Raw genomic sequence first — 21,715 nt, forward strand, 5'->3', positions numbered from 1 at the left:
ATATATATATATATATATATATATATATATATTATATATTATATATATATATTATATATATATATATATATATATATATATATATATTTATATGAAAAAACTGAAAAGAAGCAAACTTACACTCTGGTTATTTCATCTGAACTTAGATGTGTTATTTGCCATCGTCGTAAACCACGTGCCTCTTTACGGCAACAGCTTAGCGCTGAAACCTTTTTGCCCCACACAACTTTGTCCCAAAACCATTTCGTACCAAAACCAACTCGTCCCAAGTACGAGCCAATAGTTCGACGTATTTCGTATGGACATTCATTGACAAAATGTATTAAATGTAAAGAATGTTTTCGTGCAGACCCTTCTTGTAACAAATGTAAAACATGTATTAAATGTTAAGAATGTATTTTGAGCATGGATAAATGTAAAAGATGTAAAACGTGCAGAATTCTTGACTACTGGCCATGGATGCCAAGTACTACTTTGTCCCACATCACATCACCCCACGTACTACCATCTTGGACTCAAACCACTTCTCTCAAAGTATAGTACCATCAGTATACTACTAAACAACGATGCCACAATGTATCACAGCGTTGTTTTTCCCTGCAACTTGGAAGCTTTACTGTGTTAGGACATTTTGGCTACCTCACACCATTTATTCTTGTACAAAACCGTAAATGGTAGAATTAGAAAAACGGTTATTTTCAGCTTTACCAGTTGGCGATAGTTTTGGGTTAGCCAAGTGTGGTTTGTTTGTTTGTTTTTTTGGGGGCGGGGGGCTGAAAAGGTTTTGGGGCAACATGACTCCTTTGGCAAAGATTTGGTGTTAGGTGTGTTTTTGGGCGAAGTGGTTTTGGTGTGGAATGTTGTGAGACGAGATGGTATGGTGAGAAGTGTTTTTGGTGCGAAGTGTCTGGGAACCTTGAAAATATATACAAGGATAGAATTTGAGTAAATAAACATTACAGTGCAACCTGGATTGAAAAAAATGTCCAGCACACATAAAAGAATGTACCTAATAAGATATGGTACTTATCCTTGGCTATACCAGGTAGTGAGAACTAAGGAAAACAAAAACTTATAGAGTTTGATGGGGTGTATATTAGAGGGCGCCTCTCATTAATTACCAAGTTATGATTGTTTTATTGCAATCTCAGTCTGTCTCAACATTACTACAATATTAGCTTTGTTTTTCTCTGACTTTGACGAATATTTTCTCTTTCATGCTTCATTACAATTGCACTTTTGCAATATTTGGTTTGAATTTCTATATTCTTTAAAATGGCAAAAGAAAATAGTATTAACCTTTTAAAATAGAGATTTGCAAATAAAGAACAATTATAATTACACTTGAAACTAATATTTTTTTGCTGTACATAATTTGTTGTTGTGAATACTTGAGAACATCTTTGACCATCTTCTCATTTTATCACAAAGTGACATATACACTAAATTGTTGAAAACCATTAAAAACAAATGAAATTACAAAAAAAAATTCACAAAATGAGGTAATGAAATTGATTCTGCTTGTATCAAGAATTCAATAAAACTTAAAGTACTTATGGCATATTGTTGTGAACACAAAAAACTTGACTTCTGTTAAGATTCCAGTACTTTGATATTTGGACATCCTGTAGTGGAATCATCAAAAAGTGAATAAACACATCTTGAGTATATAAGATATGACTGATAATCTAACAGTTCTGGCTCAGATATTCAGTTTTCATTGATTATCATCATTATCATAATAATGTGAATGTGTCTATATAAATTCAGAGAAGGATAGGTGTTGCACCTATGGTCTGGCTATTTCCCATGAGTCTCTGCCAGTAAGGACATAGTCAATCTCTTTATAATGTATTAAATTTTTCAACCGTTCTTCATCAAGAGCATTGAACAGCCCTGACACTGCTTTTGGTATTGCTGGAATCTTTGCAATTTTGCTTAATTCATTGTATTTCCACTGTAGAATGCCCATAAGATGGCTATCATAATAAGATGGAGGACCAACATGGATGGTATCCGTTGCATCTATGGATTTGCTGCTTCCCATGAGTCTTTGCCAGTTAGGATGTAGTTCATTTTCTTGTAGTGCATCAAATCTGTCTTCCGTATTTCGTAAACAGCATTGTAAAGCTGAGACACTGACCTTGGTATTGCTGGAATCTTTGCAATTTTGCTTAATTCTTTATTGTATTCCCACTGCAAAGTGCCCATACGATGGGCATAACGATTGGGAAATCCAAGGGTATTCCGTCTCCACTCATAGTCTTTCCTGGCATCTTCTTCCATTTCTTTCTTACTTGGAAGTTTTAAAGATCCATTCAGAACTGCCATTGTAAATTTCACTTGACAGTCAAACTGAGGGAATGGGCAGACAATGGAAATAATTCCAATGAAAGCAAGTGTTGGATACTGTGTGTGAATCAGATGTTTATAAAGAGGCGTGACGTGTTGATCTACTACCTTGACATTGCACTCTGGAGTCAAAAATGGGAAATCATAATTATACCCAGTACAAAGTAGGAGTACATCAGTTGGTTCTGAGGTACCATCGGTGAACACTACTTCTTTCTCTGTAAGATGCTCTATACCAGATTTCTCTGTCATGTTGCTAGGCAACTGAGTTATTATCTGTGCCTTGTTGTGACTCAGTATAGCTTTCTTGGCAAACTCACAAATGTCCAATGCTATGTCTCTGCCTGATGGGCCGGTGCCTAGCAGAACAACTGACTTATCCTTGAAGACTTGAGGGCGTCTGTAATTATGGCTGTGCATGATCTGTCCTTGGAAGTCATCTATGCCCAGCAGATCTGGAATCTTGGGAATGCAATAGTGTCTGTAAAAATAAGCCACAACTGTAGGTTTGTTGCTCAGTACCAAAGACAAACTTTATTCAGTTTCCATCCATTCAAGATTAGCAAAATGAATGACATATTGGTTCTAATAAATGTAATGAGCCATTCAAACATGAATTTTTTTTGTATTGCACTTCTGCTGGGCTGCATGGGCTATGAACATAATATGCCTTATCACACTACTAACTTTGCTTTGGATTACTGCACCATAGGACTTCCATGTGTCTGATCATTGCTTTAAATCCCGAACTTCTTTCAATTTAAAGGTAGAATGGGCCTCGGGGACATATAAGGCTCCAAAACTTATACGTTACTTAAGTTTCATGCATGTTTTCTGATCTACCACTTGTGGGGCTCATTTCAAAACGCTTGGCGTAAGAAATATTTTCACTGTCTTAGTTTTTTTCTTTAAATTATAATTTATTTTCTCACCATAGAATTAACACAGCCTTTTTGAATATCATATATTAGTAAAACTTAAGTAAGTTAATTGTCTCTCTAGTACCAAAATTTGCGAGGTTACTCTGATTTTAACTCTTGATTTTGTAAGAGCATATGGCTGAAAGTTTCATTTAGAAAAGTTTGAGGAAAAGTTTTAAGTCTTTCACTTTTGAGGTGCATACTACCTAAGATGATTTTGGATCATTCATATTTCTTTCAAATTATGCTAGGACACACCATAAATATAACAGTTTTGTCAATGTAATAGGTATAAATCATACAGAATATCAGAACAATAGTACAAACCCATAATCTACATCATAGTCATAAGTTATACTCCCACAATATATATCCAAATCTAAGTATGACAAATTTAAAGGTGTATATTATTTATTCAAATGAGCATTTAATAACAATATCATATTTGATAAAGCTTTACTATATTCATGACAGGTTTTATGGCCCTCTGTCTCTCAGACGTGTGTGCTAATAACTCAATTGTCCCATAAACTGTGGCAGTGTAGAAATACTCACCCATTACAGACTAACACAGCATCATACCGTTCTATAGTTAGTTCCTTACACTGCTTACGGACATCTCGGAATCCAACATCCCATAATACTTTCTCTTGGCCATCTTGATGCACAGGTTTCACATAGTCCACTGAAGTATTAAACTGAGAATAGCAATTTTGTCAACATTCTATATCACTTTTGGATTTTCTTAAAAGAAAGGTCATTCAAATATTTCAATTTTTTATAAGCAAGTTATAATGGAAAAATAATCGCAATCATACCAATCCATAATCCAATGACAGTAGGTCAGAATTCGTAAGACAATAGTTGTAAACATAGACACAAAACAGCACAGAACAGACAGTAAATAGACGGTACACAAACAAAGTCATATTCATGAAAGGAAGATATATGGACCTCTGGCCAGAAGACCAAGAAGTGATGTCAGGTGTTTCGAAAATGGTAAGCGCATCCTGCCCCACATGTGGCACCCGCCATATATCAATCTATAAGTCAGATAGGTAGTGGTCACTAACTAAGGCCCAATGTCACCGATGCCATCAGTGATCATTTGTCGAAGAGAGATATTGTATTTATCTACCAGCTTGCGATACCTGCCAAAAAAGCGTTTGAATGTAGAGACAAGTCTTGCTCTGGTGTAACCTTGATTTAACAGTTTGTAAGAGAGATGGCCATGTCTCTCTACAAAATCACCATATGAACTGCATGCTCTAGCATATCGAATAAGCTGGCAAATGTATACCCCATAAGCTGGTGAGAGTGGAATATCACTTATGAGGTGTGGAAAATTGATGATACTAAAGTTGAAATCATCTCTCTTGTCATATAGCCTAGTAGAAAGGTGACCATTAGAGTCAAAATCAAGTAAAATGTCCAGATATGAAGCAGAAAAGGCCGTTTCTGTAGTTTCTTTAATCTCCAATTCTGGAGGATAAATCATAGCGAGATATTTACTGAATTCAGAGTTATTCATTGAAATAACATCGTCTATGTATCTATATGTTAGATTGAAAGTTCGAGCTACAGAGACCTTTTTCTGTTTGATTAAGTTCTGGATAAATTCTGCCTCGTATGAGAACAGAAATAAGTCTGCAAGCAAGGGAGCACAGTTAGTGCCCATAGGAATTCCTATACACTGTTGGAAAATGTGCCCTCCAAATTCTACAAATATGTTGTCGATGAGGAAATCAAGCATACTGATAATGTCTTTCTCGGTATAAAACAATTTAGCGTTAGTAACATTTTTAACAAAATATGTAGAATTATACCCTAATACTACATATTTATAACAGCGTGAACCGTTTTTGTAGAAAAATGCTTGGTTGATGATGTTTTTCAAGCGTTCTTTCGATTTATTATGTGGTATTGTGGTATACAATGTGGAAAAATCGAAAGTTTTAATAGATGTTATTTCTGAAACAGATCTTGCTTTCAAATTTTCCAAGAGTTCCTTCAAATTGTTCAATATCCACATTTGATTTATAGTACCACTCCGAGAAAAGACAACATCACTGTATGCCTGAAGTCCCCATTTAACAGTACAAAGAACAGAAGTCAGTATCTTTGAGTTATTGAGTTATAATTCACAATTTGATCTAGATCTTGCTGACAATTTCAGGTATAGGTATGTTGCTCCCTGGCAATTAGCACTCAATTGATGTTAGGAACTTACAATATTACAACAGACTGTGTAATTTTTGAATACGACATTCATGAATATATTCTTATTAAAGAGGCACTCCCACTTGGTAAAATTTTTAAAACACATTTTTTTAATGCCAACGGTTGATATTTGACATGGCGACTGCGCGCGGATCGCGAGATATCGATAAAAACATGTCCTCAAAAAAGTAAAAGTTTGAATTCCGGTGGCCCACCTGAATTCAGCTTCCGAATATAGAACGTTCGGCACTGGGGCCATTGTCAACTAAGCTATGGAGTACGAGTCTACGCTGACGCTGCTGTACGCCACAGCAGTACCACTCGTGTCGGTGAGCGGTCATGTCCAATGGGAGAAAGCCAAGTCCTACTGACTCGGCAAAAAACGAAAAACAAAGTTTGCTGATTCCACCAGAATTCGCATAGGTGACTAGCACAGATAGGTGCGGTTGATACATAGTATGCATAGTGGCCGCCACGTGGTATGCGCGCATACCACACGCGGCTGCGCTATGTATAGAACCACGCGTAACTGTGCGGCAGACGAAAAAATGTAGTCATCAGAGGCAACTAATATTTTACACGTAAAAACTGATATCTATGTGGTATTGTTTAAAAATTAAATACAACTGATTGAGAATAATGAAAACGACAAAAACTAAGGAGAAGTTTTAAAAATACCGTCAATGACGCTGTACCTTCTCTAATGTGTGGCCAGGTCAGGTAATTGGTTGTTGGCATGGAGTTGTTGGTAAATAGTTGATGATGTAGGGGCATGAGGTGGGATATGGACCCAAAGAACCCAAAAGATGATTAAATACATCAATCAAAAAAATTCTAAGCTACAGTATAAACTGCCTAAAGATAGTTCAAAGTGTAAAAAAGTTAAACAATTCGGAAATAAGAATTAACAGTCCAAAATAGTAATGACGCACTTCCTTACTGACCTGAGTGCATGTGAAATACACAACCTGGCATCTGTAAATTAAATGTATACCAAGTGATCATTTCCAGTCACTTTTAACTGTTTTTAATGGATTTTCCAAAGAGTCCTGTGGAAATGATGAAAAACGCTTATCTGGTCTTGTGTTTGTATAACCTCATGGCTGATAATTGTCATAGTATTGAAAAAAAATTGAAAGTGAAGAAATTACTGTTTTAATAGGCATATTTTCCTTGAAATACATGACCGTGTAAAGAATATATGCTAAAAGTGTTTAAGAGTAAATTTCTTTTCAAAAAATAATTTAATTTGTGACCAAAGGATTTTTATTCTTTGAGTTTACAAATTCAAACATTGCAATTTGTTCAATCATCTTGTGCAGTGCAAAATTTATAAAATGACTGAAAAACAAAAAAAATTGGCAGAATTACAGTCTTTGTGATGTAAAATTATGGGTTGACATCACGATAACTGTTAATCTGTTTGAAGTACTAATATACTATAATTTAAAAAGAAAAATTCATGCAGAAACGGTAAAATATATTGTCAGCAATGTAGTGTTAATTTTGACTTTACATCAAAATATGCCTTTGCTGGATACCAAATATATAGAGCCAAATATATAGAGCGAAATATCAGCCATGTTCAGCAAAATCCACACAACAGCATTGATCCTTTTCTAATTTGATTTGATTTGCTTATGTTATCCTTGTATGACAGTCAGTACAATATGGAACTTGAACACAACACAGTGAATAAGTATGCTGTAAATGAAATGGTGTGGCTGCATCCACATGCAGCAATAGGAGAGCCTTTGTCTCTCACCCCTCATTTCCAACCTGTCCCATCCCTGAAAAAATAGTTTGGTCTTATATTTATAATGTTAATAATTTCTGTATTTGTTAAAATGTTCGCATCTCAAAAACTTTTGATCATAACATTTTCATTGTTTTTTATAGCTGACCAATCAGTTAACCTATTTATTTTGAATATTTGTGCATTTTTCCTCAGTATTTGACATTTTCTGAATACCTTCTTATTCAGTTTGTCATTTTCTAAAAGTTTAAATGCTCCATTGTGTGGTCAAGCTTTCCACAAGCATCAAATGTGGTACTTCATATAGGAGGGTCTGCCTCTAGAGGGCGGGCATCATGAACACTCCTGTGTTTGTTGGTTTCCTCCACGTAAACTTCTGATTGTACTGTAAACATTGAACATGGCCGACGTCCGATTTTCCTGTCTAAAACTTTCACTCATTTTCGTTCATATGACTCTGAAACTCCAGGAAACGATTGGGAAGAAAGGGTTATCTTGAAATATTGAGGTACTCGCCGATATTTTGCAAAATTAAATGAGAAAAAATGCAAGGAAAATGCCGACAGGCTTACACAATGACAGTTTTCAGACTCGGAGGCATATGATCATCTCTGCAGATTATGCAACAGGCCCAGATCACGTGAGGCCATGAGGGGATATCCACGCAACTCAGTACCAAACACTAGCGCTCACAGAGTGAGCAAACACAAAGTGAGTACCCCTAACGTCAGCTCAGTAGTCTGTAATAGATTGTAGTCAACTAAGAAACCTTGGAGAAAGGCTTAACACTGTGGCTATGCCGCTAAGTCCCTTTTGATTTTGTCATAGCTCAAAATCATTCTCCCACACCTCAACCTGAGCCATGAACACCCCCACCAGTTTATGATATGACCCATCACAATGGCATGACGTCAACGGATCTTGACAGACGGAAGTCTTGACAGACGGAAGTTCTTGACAGCAGCATATTGGTTTTCAACTCTAATACCTTCTCTGTCTATAAATAGACACGAGAAGGTAAAAAAGAATTACCACAGGTAAAGGCATTGATAATGATGTATATGAAGTCATCGCAGTAGGCGGTAAATTAATTGCGTCATTCGAACGTTTTTGGACTCCTTAGAATATTGTCAATCAGCATAACAACACACTTTCGGGGGATTTCGGGTCATAACCAGAAACGATCGTAAAACTTAGGAATGTGAAAAATACGCTCGGGAAATGACATGTTTTTATCGATATCTCGCAATCCGCGTGCAGTCCCCACGTCAAATATTGACCGTTGGATTAAAAGAATGTGTTTTAAAAATGTTACCAAGTGGGAGTGCCTCTTTAATGTGTTCATGAAGGGTCATGTATCCTTCCATCTATTAGGCTTCTAATGTCTGTGAATTGCCACAAATCTATCAGAGAGACTTGATGAAAAACAGAGATTTCATACAGATGATACCTAAATTATGGATTTTCTAATCATGGAATGAAACTGTTGACTGTGTCTGAAAATCTAAGTTTCACTATGTTTGAAGTTGTTCCTTTCTGATTTGGATCAAATTCATTCTTGAATAGGTACAGGTCAGTTTATAAAGCAATGTTGTTTGCAGGTGCATGTAAACATTTGGTGATACAGCAAGACAAAGGGCGTGTCAACTGATAAGGCTAAAAATGATATTATGAGTTTGTTTTTCATGCTGAGTCTCTTTACATAAAAGTAAGACTTTGGTGGACATTGTGTGCAAAGAGGTATGCATCTGAAACATGATGTAGAATAAACAAATAAATGCAGATGTTCATACTGGGTTGTTAATGAACTAATTATGATTTGTCTCACTGATCAAATTTCCAGCATGGCCAAATCTAAGTATAACCAATAAACACCTTAGAAGTTAAATCAAATTAAGTGCATTTATTTTGGACATATTATCCTGATTTCAGAATTTTATTAAATATGCAAATAGGCTACAAAGCAGTATGTTATAGTTATCAAACTTTTTTATGCAAAACTAAATATGACATATATAGCTTAAAAGTCCAATCAAATTATTTGCATTCAGAATTGATATTTGGCCAAAATACAAAAAAGGCATTATTATGTAAATGAGCTAATAATGAGCATACAATATATACATCATACTGTAAACCTATAAATGTAAGTTTTATGCAATGTACTTCAGAAGTCAAAAAAATTCAGCATATTCAGCATTGATATACATGATTGATGTACATGGTCTAATTAAAGAAATTCATTGAATATGCAAATGAGCAAATCATCAGAATGTTGTACCAATTCAACACAGTATTAACAGATTTAGTATCATCGATGAACAACATAGGGTTGGTCAAAATCAATGTCTTCAGATTGATATATGGATTAATTACAGAAATTCATTAAATATGCAAATGAGCTAATTAAAAGAATGCTGTGCTTATAGAACTAACAAAGTAGGTGGACTGAAATATGTTAATTAAATACATGCCTTCAGTATTGATACTTAGCCAATTATAGAAATTCACTTAATATGCAAATGAGCTCATAATCAGCATGTCATGCAAATCGAACCTAAGTATGATGTATAACAAATAAATAGTAGATGTTTAGTTAAACTCAGTGCATTTAGTGTTGTTATTTGACATGTTTAATTAAATTTACAAAACATGAAAATGAGCAAATAATCAGTATGTCACGGTTATCAAACTTTCAGCATAACTTGACGCAAAGATAACCAACATACTTCAGAGGTCTGATGAAATTCATGGCCTATACAATAATTGATTAAATATGCAAATAAGATTATAACTTTTAACCATATACCAACAAAACTTTCAGCATGAAAGCCCAAACAACAGTTTTAGTGCTTGCACATACATAACATTTAATTTGGTGATTTTCAAGATATTGCCCATTGCACTAGTTCATTAATTATGCAAATTACTGTAAATTATGCAGACCATATGCACAAAAATCAGACTAGATTTAGATGTTTCCATGATTATGCTATTTACCAATTCTCATGGTTTCAAGTTATGACTGAAATCAAATCTATTTATAGACGGCCAGACAGGCAGGCAGACATAGTTTCAGACAATTGTGGTAATACTGGACATCATTTAGGCCTTTGACCCACAATGTTCAAAAATGCTGTGGTCAAAAAGTCATTCCATTTCTGTTGTTTTTTGAGCAGACATGATCCAGCTACTGATGTATAAAAACAACAACAAGAGGATGTATGCATGCAAATTAAGTGACATGTAGCAAGATGACAGGATTAGTTCACAGTTAAGACATGTACAAACGTAATTGATGTGTGGAAACACCTAGGAAAACTCTTTCTTATTTTGGGGCTACTTACTCTGATGAACTTTTTCAGATCATATTTCTCACAATAATCATTGAGATATTTCAGAACATCCTGGTGTTTCACATATGATGGAAGAGATTTGTCAAATGGGAAATCTGGGAATGCCATGACTTCCTTTGGTAAGTTGGTCCTTGAATAAAAAATTATGGATACAAAGAGAATCGTGATTGCAATATGTCAGTCTTCATAAAAGACAGCAGAATAGTTGACTTCACACCTCACTGAAAATAATTTCTTCATTAAGATTAAAATATCAAAAATTTTTGAAGCCATATAGACTTACTGGTTTCTGTCAAGTGGTTGATAGAGAATGGATAGTTGTAAAACGTGACCATCTAGTCCTAAACACAAGAAGAACATCATAACTTTTCAAAGGGCTTATGGATTTCCTGATGTCCAATAAGTCAATGTCAATGACAAACTCCCCATCAGTTGGTGATAGTATTTGATTTAAAAGTAAACTTTCAAAAGTTTTGGATGTCTAGGTAACAGTATCGTTCTTCGATCTTTTCATTGATAGGAAGTGCTACAATATAGACAAAAAAAGTAATTTAGCAACACATAACACATGACATATGCATCGCCACCCACCCTGGTCCTAGTGTGCCTGTAAAATGGAAAATTATTTGCAGGAACAAGAATACTCAATTTGTATTTTTTTGTAATTTGTTTTTATAAAATAGAATGTCAAAAATTTGATATATAAACTCTGAACAGTAACTTCCAGATTCACAAGTTAGTACTCTAGAAAGTGATTGCTTTATGCTAATTCATTCTTCAAAAAAAACAAACAATGAAGTTTTTCAGTGTGAGATGGATTGGATTTTCAATTTGTTGTTAGCCACCAAACCAAAATGAATGTGTACATATAAAAACGCAGTTAAGTGGTTAAAGATACAAAGTCGGCCATTTTCCATGAATTTTGTGTGATATGAGATACTACTTATATTGATTGACATGTTGAAAGATACTGAATGAATGGGTTATCATGCATATATTCGACTCCAGTTTTAAACACAATAAGTGAAACAATCGCGGTAATGAATTAATGGTCATGACCATTAATTTATTATCGCGATGGTTTCATTTAATTTGTCTAAAACCGGGATCAAATATATGCATAGTCACCCATTCATTCAGTATTTTTCAGCATGTCAGACAATATAAGTAGTATCTCGTATCAAACAAAATTCATAGAAAATAGCCGACTTTGTTCCTTTAAAGTGATGAGCTTGTGATTGTTTTGGTACTATTGCTTTCTGAAAGTAACTTGTTCAGCTGTGTATAGTGTATAGGCTGAGTCTGGCCTTGAAAAAGTTCAAGTATTAGATCAATTGATAGCCGTATCAAAGCATACAAATATTAACAGTCAAATTTATCTTTATCACTTTGTAATTGTCTTCAATCTCTAGAGTTCAAATCTTCCAAAGTTGCGAGAATCATACTTACTTTAGGTCCCAGTACATACTTGAGTGAATGCTCTCACCATATTTATCTGTTCCAATTTCTTCTGTGTACACCCACGTTCCTCCAATTTCCTGTGTCTTTTCAAAGACATGAGGTTCAAATATACAGGGATCACTAGCTAAATGTCTTGCTGCACACAAACCAGCGGCACCAGCACCTATTATAGCTACACGTAACATCATTTTGGTTGATTTACCTGAAACAATGGGCATTATTCAACTGCTGGGATTATTTGAATTCGGCTGGAAAATCCTCCACTCCCCAAAATAAAACGCCATTAGGGGAACACCATTTGATTTCTGGGGGGGGTATGGAGGATTTTGAGAAAAAAAAATTTGTCGCCAGGTGAGATAGAAGAAAAAAAAAATTGATCCTGCCATGGCCTGAGAAAAAAAAAATTGTCATAACAGACAGAAGTGACAAAAAAAATTGTCACAATGCACCAGAAATTAGCAAAATTTGGAAACCCTATTCTCATGTATTCCTTGCCGGCGCGCCGCCATAGGCGGCGCAAATGTTTTTACCACAAGCAATTCTTATGTTTTTTTCCCAGCACTTATGATATAAGCATGCACTACATAGGTCTACTTACACCTCAGTGCACTCAATGTTTTCCTTCCCTTTTCTGACCCAAGAAATCATATTTCAGGATTTCTGTTGCAATATCTCAATGGCATAGGCACTATCTAAAAGGGACTTTTTGACTTCTTTAAATTGTGAAAATTTTAAAACACAAGACAGGAGTCAATAAACTAGTGTTAAAATCAATATATTATTCTCTCAATATAAATATATTAGGAAGATGTACAAGTTGACAATTTAAAATACCTATCGGATTGCACTACACTGCACTGTAGCGCACATCAATTTCTCAAAATTTTCACAGGATCTAGGACAAAACTGAACTGTTGTGAATTCATCCTTTATTATCACAGAAACATGTTTTCATTTACCTCAGTTCAATGACCATTTTGACAGTTAAACATACCATATTCATGCTTTTCACTAGAAGCTGGCAGCTGGAGAAATGACACAAGAAGGTCACAGATTTTCCGTTCCTGTATATTTATTTATCTTCAGTCTCTGGCAAACAGAACTGTTTTTCACAAATTGTATTGTCATTGTTTGGTTGTTGAATATTGTGACACAAACACTGATCATGCATAAAATGTAAAAAAATATTGCAGTGTTCAATGTCATTTCCAAACAGTTTTACCAAATGCAAAATAACCTGAAACTCCTCTCAGATTGCACCATTAAACACATCAATTTCCCAAAATTTCCAATACGAGAGGGGGAAACCCCCTCTCCTGCTCTCCCCCTTTGGGTACTGTTCTAACAGTTTCACTTAGTAAAAAAAAAATTAAAACACACCTCTCAGATCGCACCAGACTGCACCATTGCACACATCAATATCTTAAACTTTCCATGCAAGATAGGGGAAAGCCCCTGTGACACTTTCCCCCTAAGCCTCTCATGTACGTGTTCTCCCCCTGTTCTTTCAAATTCTGCCCGGTCAGATATCCTAGTAAAAATCCTGTCATAATACCCATCCAAATTAAACAATATACTATATGGTTAGATACTGCGTGAGCTTTTATATCTTTATTTTATTGTGACTTGCAATTTCATTTTGATGGGTTCACCTTTTTTGAACCATCATGAGATAACTGATGATGGTCTACCAGAGTACATCAGGATTTAAAAGGTCTTTACTGTTGCTGTATTATGTAAATTTTACAAATACATGTATTTGTATTTAACTTTTCTAAGTGGGGGATCAGTCAAAATTTCAGAGTTAGAGAGGGGAGTTATTCAAATTCATCATGGTTGATGGGGGGAGGGGGTGTCACTTGAAATTTCTGAGTTTCAGGCCGTAAATAATGACGGCTCCCTTACAAACAACACATCACAAACTTGATGACAAAGAAAAAAAAATTTGCATTGCTACTTCATTTGGAAAAAAAAATTGATGCAGCTCTGACAGTAGAAAAAAAAAATTGCTGTCACTGTGACAGGAAAAAAAAATTTGCTCCCATACCCATTTCCTCCATACCCCCCAAAAAATCAAATGGTTCTCCCCTTAGTTCTTCCAATATGCAATTGCAACAATCAACTGTTCTTATCTTATCAGGCGATCTTGAATCTGTACGGCGGGGCTTTTACTTTTACCTCCGAAAAGTAAAAGGCACAACATAAGTCTAGATTCCATGCAAGCTGTCTCCAGCATTGAATTTGAGGACAGGTATCCCGACCATATGCATTTTCAATTTCAGAATCAATTCGGTCACGATTACTGTGGTTTAGACTTGGTTCAAGTCGGTGAATTTAAAAAAAATAAAATCATTTACAATAGTTTCTCTTGTGTCTCTCCTATTTCGTACAAAGTACAAACCTATCCGGAATTTGGCAGCTCACGCCAGGTTTTCCCAGCGATTGAATGTGTCATGAGTCTGCGCAGTAGTGAGTTAGTTTCTGCCGGGTGAAACCCCCTACTCATCGCGTTCACCCTACTCATCGCGGACACTCACGCGCGCGTTTCACATGAAAGCAAAATACAAATTATTGCGTTCACTCCACTCAAACATTCACAAATCACAGACTTGAACCAAGTCTAACCGTGGTTCTGTTAAGTGTGATTGTACTTACCAGAATGACGTACACTTCGATCTCGACCTCAAAGCAGAAGTGACGGTGATTGCTTAACGCGTCTTGCTCCGAAAACTGATATGATACTTTCTCTCGTGACTAGTGACGTAATGACCTTGTCCAGTCGCTATCTCGGCTCGTGACGCGTGCATAACTTTAGGGGTGGACCATTTGATATCCTGGGGGGGCTTGGAAGATTGGTGGAGAGCCATTATTTTTTTTCCCACGTGCTTCACCATGAAGAGCTACTGCTTGATTTTTATTGATGCTGCAGTGTGCATCGAACAATTGCCAAGATTTTTTTTTTCCGAGTCGCAATGGTCCATAATTTTTTTTCCATCAGCCACCTAAAGCCAGATTTTTTTTTCGAGCAACTCCACCTGGCATCTTTTTTTTCCCCCAAATCTTCCAAGCCCCCCCAGGATATCAAATGGTCCACCCCTAAAAAAAATATATCTCGAAGAAGGAAAGTGAAAAAAAAAAGTTGCCAGCATATGCCCTGTAGAAAAAAAATAATTCATGGTAAAGCACGTGGGAAAAAAAATAATGGCTCTCCACCAATCTTCCAAGCCCCCCCCCAAGGATATCAAATGGTCCACCCCTTACCAAATTTCGGTGCAATGTTTGTTTGCTTGGTTTTTCACACCCAGTAACCTGGTAACAAGATGCTGTTCTGTCGCACACAGACTATATTCAAGAAACTAAGGGACCGTCTCAGGTTGTCGCAGAAGTTCAAGAAACGAAATTTCTTCGTTTAGATCAAAACCCACTCCCCCCTCCCCCTAAACGAAACTTCAAAAGTGCGAAATGTTCATGTCTGCCTGAGAGTACATGTACAACGTTGCATTTTGCTACAAAAGACGTATTATCCTTGCCACATTACAAACCGAGGCTTGGTCTGCAATACCCTAATGCCAGCACTTGCAAATGCAGTAACATCCGAGTAATCGTCATACGGTTCAGGCGATTTACCCATAGGCCCTATACGGATATCCCTCATTTGTTATAGGAAACCCTGTCCAGTTCTGGCCGTTCCAGTATGCATTGACTGTTTGATTGGTTGTCGCAGACACTTGCTTTGATTCCTTACAGCGAATTTGGGCTTCGGTTATATCAGTCTAATGATACTTTTTGTCTTTGAATGCGATGAATGAAAGGTTTAGGATACAATGTTACTATCGGTAAATTGTGTTTGGGGAACGAACGAGATGGAAACAGCTACAAAGTTGTTGGCACGAGTGTGCATTTTTTTCTTTAATTTAAAATAAACATACGAAAACTTGTGGTCACAAAATAAAAGTGCGAAAGTGAAGTTCACTAATTGAATGGAGGTCAAACCCCCTCCCCCCCTAAACGAACGAATTTCGCTTTTTGAACTTCTGCGACAATCTGAGACGGTTAAATGAAGTTATGTAAATACATGTACATTTTTGATTCACTTTACAAAAACATATTTGTAAAATCATGTACATTTATGGCATTTACTTTTTATTGTTGTCCTTACATTGAAAGTAGCCGGGTAATTTAAGAAAGTAGACGGGTGGACTGCGAGGGAGCGAAGCGACTGAGTGGCGAGTGAGCGTAGCGAACGAGGGGGGAGAGCGCGAGAGGGGGGTGTCCCCCCTCTCGCAAGGCGAAAAATGAAATTTTGGAGTGGAAATGGTTTTCTCTGGTGGCATCTGAGGTGACATTTACTGACTGAAACAGTACTTTTGTTGTGTGTCTTAGACGTGGCTCACATACAACAAAACAAACAAACATGATTTTGTTTTGTTTGTATTATTTATGACACACTTATGGTTTTATTTGCAGTGAAGATGTAACATTTTATCTTAAATCACCTGCTGTCTGCTCATTTCATTGCCCATTTCCCATTCTTCATTACCACATAGTAGTTTCCCCAAAACCATCAAACTCATTCAATTCTAATCAAAACACATTCGCTTTTGTTAAGAAAAACATTGGTAAGATAATTCACTATAACAGTGTTCGCATTTACGAATAAAACATGCGTATATAGAAAACTCATAACAATGAAAATATGTGTAGAGAGTCGATCCAATGCGTAATAATATTACGCATTGGATTGAGTCTCTACGCATTCTTTCATTGTTATGAGTTTTCTATGCGCAAACGATAATAGTAAAATGTTTGCAGGCTGTCTCTCTTCTTGTGGTATTTTGACAAAATCCTTACATTCAGATTTACACATTTCTGGAAAACACTGGTGAGCAATTTCAATTTCAGCATACTTCCTCTAATCAGAAGGTCATGTATACTGTACAATTGTTCATATTCAGTTATTGTTCCTCAAGCTTGAAATGGTTTATGCTTTATAAAACTCTAGAGCTACTGCTTGATTTTTATTGATGCTGCAGTGTGCATCGAACAATTGCCAAGATTTTTTTTTTCCGAGTCGCAATGGTCCATAATTTTTTTTCCATCAGCCACCTAAAGCCAGATTTTTTTTTCGAGCAACTCCACCTGGCATCTTTTTTTCCCCCCAAATCTTCCAAGCCCCCCCCAGGATATCAAATGGTCCACCCCTTATCTGACCATGGATGTACAAAAATAGAAGGATACAGGACAGCCCTACAATCCCTTTCACTCCTATTGTTATCTCTTTGTCTATACTAGTCTTTCAAGCTGTGGCATGGTTGCCGCAATCAGGACGGCAGACACACCCACTTCACTCATAATATTGTGAACATCGAAATATTGTTGCCAAAAATTCGTAAGAAAAAACTTAAACTTTCAAACTTGTGAAATGTTTACCTGTCAATAGACAACCAATGAAATACAACTACACAGAACGGCATGACATGACATGACATAACATAACATAACATAACATAACATAACATAACAAATTGCTTGCTTTGAATGCCCAAACTGAACAAAGATCAAACAAACCAAAGACTGAGAAAATCGATGCATATTTGACCAATAATCTTTTGAAGCGACTTTGATAAAGTACCCTTGTTGTAAAATTACTCTCACTTACAAAGTATCTAGCTGCGGAGTCTAATTTTTTCTTCAGTAAGAGGTTGAAGGTATGAACTCTTAAAAATGTTTGTTCTCCTTGCATACATTTGTTGAAGGTTGGGCAAACTATAACCATTTTAGGGACGATTCAGAATTTACTTCCAGGGGGAGGGTGGAGGATTTTCTATTTTCTCGGTGATTTTTTTCCATGGCCCCCTAGTAAATTATAGAAAAAATCTATGGCCCCCCCTCATCTTTCCTGGTTTTTTTCCATGGCCCCCCCTAATATATACATGCATGCTTATACGGTACATTATAGACATGTCTAGTCTAACAAGTTGCAGGAACTGTAGGGCCCAGTGGACATTAATCGATGATATAACAAATCATTTCAGGGTTATGTGACTATAAAAGAATGATTTGCAGGGACTGCAAGTGGCACACTTTTGGAAAGGGTAGCAATAAACATATCTGGTTGTAAATTTCTGAAGAAAAGTTAATTACTAAATATGAATACTTTTTTCGTTATGTCTCACTGATGCATATGATGCACACAAAGACAAGCAAAGATGTCAGTTAGAAATGGTGAACAGAAAATCAGAGGAGCAGATAATTGGCAAAGTGATATATATCTTGAAGTTTAATGGTACATCTCATTTGCAGATATCCAGATATTTCTGGAAAGTGAGATGTACATGTACATGCACACGTTCAGCATACATTTTCATTTGATGATGCTGAATATTTGCAGACTCAGGGTGAAAGTTTTAAACATTAAGAATTAAAATTGGTGAAAGCCAACTTGTTTTTAATTTTCTCTTTTTTTCTAATTTGGTTGTCATAAAACCAAGTTGCTGCCACTGAAAGCAACAATGCTGAGGAATATTTTAGAACATTTCGTGAACAAAACACCTTATCCAAAACATGAATTCACATGTTATTCTGCTCATTCCATTCACAATCCAATGTTCATATTAAAATGCAGATAACCCTGTGTAAGTCAAAATTCACATTTTGTCAGCAGTATTTTTCAAAATTGACAGAGCATTCATATTTCAAATTTTTTTTAACAAACTTTAATTTTAGAATAGTCATGATGCGCATGTTTTCAGATGACACGAAACAATACATGTTAATTTGTTTTTTTGCCTTTTCTGCCAGCCACCACTGTGAAATCTTTGATTATACATATCAGAATGAATGGGACACAAAAGTATTAGCATCAATACACAATGTGTAAGCCTATCCACATTTCTCCTAGCCTCATACACACTGAGATCACTTCTTGGACTACAGCAAATTTCTTATGTACACAATATTTCAACAATCCGACACCATAGCATTGGTGCAGTGCCACATGATCTTCTGGATGCACATACAGGATTATTGGAAAATCAACCTTTTTGTAAATTTTTCACAATATATTTTTGACAGTAATACATAATATTTTTATTTTCAACATTAAAACCTATTCGTTGAAAAGCACCTTGAAGATGAGACGGCCATAAATTTATTTCAAAAAGTTTATAGTAGATGTAAGCACTGTAAAAAGTTATGTAGAACATTTAAAAAATTTAGAAAGGTAAAATTGATGAGAATGAAACATAGAAAAAAGGAGCAGAAAAGAAGAGGAGCAGTAGCAGTAGTTTACTCAAAGGATGAAGTGGGTGTATATTTGGGGTAAAAAACCTCATTTTTTGTATTAATGATAAAAATTAATTTAAGTCGAAAACTAGACAGTATTTTCTGAAATGTAATATTTCACTTGAAAGGATAGTATTCATGTAGAAAAAACAACTATTTTACTTGGCATTATCCATCTTCATTTTAAAATTGTAGGGGTTTAAAGACTGACACTCTAATAATTGATTAAAATCATGATCAGTAAAATTAAAATGCCTCTTATTCAAAATGCCTCTTATTAAAAATGTAAGAGCTTTATTGCCAAACAAAACCAATTGATAGTTGTTGTGTTATATAGCATTTAAAAAACATAATGTGAAATTTCAGAAAATTTGACCCAGCTGGAGTGGAGTTAAATTCGTTGGAAATTTTGAAATTGGGAGGCAAAAGAAGCCAAGAAATCAGGTGATTTGCATACATTTGCATAAATTAACACTTCTTTATCATGCAACTTTCAACTGCTTTACAAGCTACAAGGTAAACCCAACCTTAATAAGACATTTGCTGTAATTTTTTAGCATTTGTTCAATGTCATCTCTGTGTATCAGCATTTGTTTGTTATTCTATCACTACATAGCACACCCAATGCTGTATTTAGCAACATACCAGTGTGAACATAAATGACCATTGTTATTGTTGATAAACGAATTCTAGTCTGGACTTGATCTGAGATCTCTTTTCAACAAAAACAACCCTGACTGTTCACTGTATGGTTTGTATTGACACGCTAAATACTGGACATTTCATAACGCTTCAGGGAGGAGAACAAGATACTGCAGTAGATGCATAAAACAAACCACTATGAATATTACCGAATTTGGCAGCTAAAGGAGTTTAACTAAACATGTTGAGTTTATCTGTCACCCAGGTAGCGTCTACGGTGCTCTTTTGTACAGAGCAGAAATTCTGGGCAAATATTGAATTGATGTTTTTTTTCCTTGGCCCCCCCCTAAAAGATTGTGGTATTTTTGTCTGGCCCCCCTAAATTTTCTTGGGAAAAACGGGTGGCCCCCCCTGAAAATCCTCCACCCCCCCCTGGAAGTAAATTCTGAATCGTCCCTTAGCAGCTTCCAAATTTTGTTCCAAGCTTTTGCACCTAACCTTGGGCCAAACTTTACGGATTAATCATCTTCGTTTTTACTAGCTTTGGGTCCCTTGACTCAATATTTGACATAAGGGTTAATTTTGTTCAGTTATAGGGAGCAGATTTTGATGCCGAGTCTTGGAAAATTATGGTTTGAAGTTATGATCACATGTAAGTAAAATACAAAGACAAGTAATCAGGCTTTGGATAAAATATTAAACTGCCTTTTACGGGCTGATTTTGACTTTTACGTTTTTAACTGTGGTGGCGGGGTTAACAATGTAAAAGTCAAAACCTTGGAGACCGACATCGCGTCGCGACACGGACACCATTTATCGTGCATTTCGTGTCGTGTCGTCTGCGCCGCTAAAGTGAGTGCGGCTTGGTCGACTGCATCACGACTTATACCACAAGTTTCCTGTTGACAAGGATTAATACCGATGTACTGAATTATATCGAGTATAGCCATAAATGAGACACAAAAATCCGACGACACTTCTGAAAATACACGACAGCGAAGGTGGATAGAGGGACAGCACGACTATGGATTCGTAGCGACTCAGAAAGTTCGTGATTTATCCTGTTCCGTGTAAGTTTTTGAAACAAAGTACGAAGCTGTACTCACTTCAAATTTTCCCTAATCCGCTCACAAATTCCTTTCTAAGATGATAAATTCGGCATATGGCACGTGTAAGGAAGGACATGGATAATTCTTGAAGATGAACTGACTGGCACAAGAACTATTAAACGCCGTACGTCCACATTGCATTCGTACGTAGAGGCCGTACAGATATCTGCAGATACCTCTGGGAGTAGCCCGAGGTAAATTTTGACCTGATTTTGGTAGGCCTCGTAACTTTCATGAAGGGCTGTGAGTATTTTTCAGAGTAGGAAAAATTATTCACTTTCCACACTCCAGGTTGTGTTTCACATTTAACGCTGTTCTTTAAATAAATATAAACATCCTTCAAATTATGATTAACATCTTAAAATTTAATTTTTTTAATCTGAAATTGTATCATAACCACCCAGTGAAGTGGAATGACCCAATAGCAGAATAATATCAAGTGAAATAGTTGCCATCACTCCTTCATAGTAATATATATATATATATATATATATATATATATATATATATATATATATATATATATATATATATATATATAATATATATACATACATCATTGCATTGCTGTATATATATATATATATATATATATATATATATATATATATATAT

General features: G+C 35.8%; 1 protein-coding gene across 3 annotated transcripts; it reads right to left on the reverse strand.

Moving 5' to 3' along the window:
• Nucleotides 1-1,117: 1,117 nt before the first annotated feature.
• On the reverse strand, nucleotides 1,118-14,868 carry LOC139148315 (uncharacterized). 3 transcript variants are annotated; one of them, XM_070719689.1, is made up of 6 exons: nucleotides 14,721-14,777; nucleotides 12,054-12,267; nucleotides 10,888-10,945; nucleotides 10,596-10,734; nucleotides 3,828-3,970; nucleotides 1,118-2,833 (listed from the first exon to the last, which is right to left on the reverse strand). In XM_070719689.1, the coding sequence occupies exons 4-6, from the start codon at nucleotides 10,710-10,712 to the stop codon at nucleotides 2,026-2,028; spliced, it is 1,068 nt and encodes a 355-aa protein (XP_070575790.1). In that variant the 5' UTR covers nucleotides 10,713-10,734; nucleotides 10,888-10,945; nucleotides 12,054-12,267; nucleotides 14,721-14,777; the 3' UTR covers nucleotides 1,118-2,025. The 3 variants fall into 3 exon arrangements, with proteins under 3 accessions (XP_070575790.1, XP_070575788.1, XP_070575789.1); XM_070719687.1 differs by lacking the exon at nucleotides 10,888-10,945 and having other exon boundaries at nucleotides 14,721-14,868; XM_070719688.1 differs by lacking the exons at nucleotides 10,888-10,945; nucleotides 14,721-14,777 and adding an exon at nucleotides 14,467-14,532.
• Between the last annotated feature and the right edge of the window lie 6,847 nt (nucleotides 14,869-21,715).

The sequence above is a fragment of the Ptychodera flava genome, chromosome 13 (assembly GCF_041260155.1).
Source record: "Ptychodera flava strain L36383 chromosome 13, AS_Pfla_20210202, whole genome shotgun sequence".
NCBI lineage: Eukaryota > Metazoa > Hemichordata > Enteropneusta > Ptychoderidae > Ptychodera > Ptychodera flava.

What these genes read in the sequence shown, in the direction of transcription:
- LOC139148315 (XM_070719687.1), bottom strand. Translation starts at nt 12,253, where the DNA reads ATGATGTTACGTGTAGCTATAATAGGTGCTGGTGCCGCTGGTTTGTGT. An exon ending in AGTATGTACTGGGACCTAAA is followed by an intron (nt 10,735 to 12,053) that starts GTAAGTATGATT and finishes TTTTTATTCAAG; the next exon opens with GACCAACTTACCAAAGGAAG. An exon ending in GCTGTGTTAGTCTGTAATGG is followed by an intron (nt 2,834 to 3,827) that starts GTGAGTATTTCT and finishes TTATTTTTACAG; the next exon opens with ACACTATTGCATTCCCAAGA.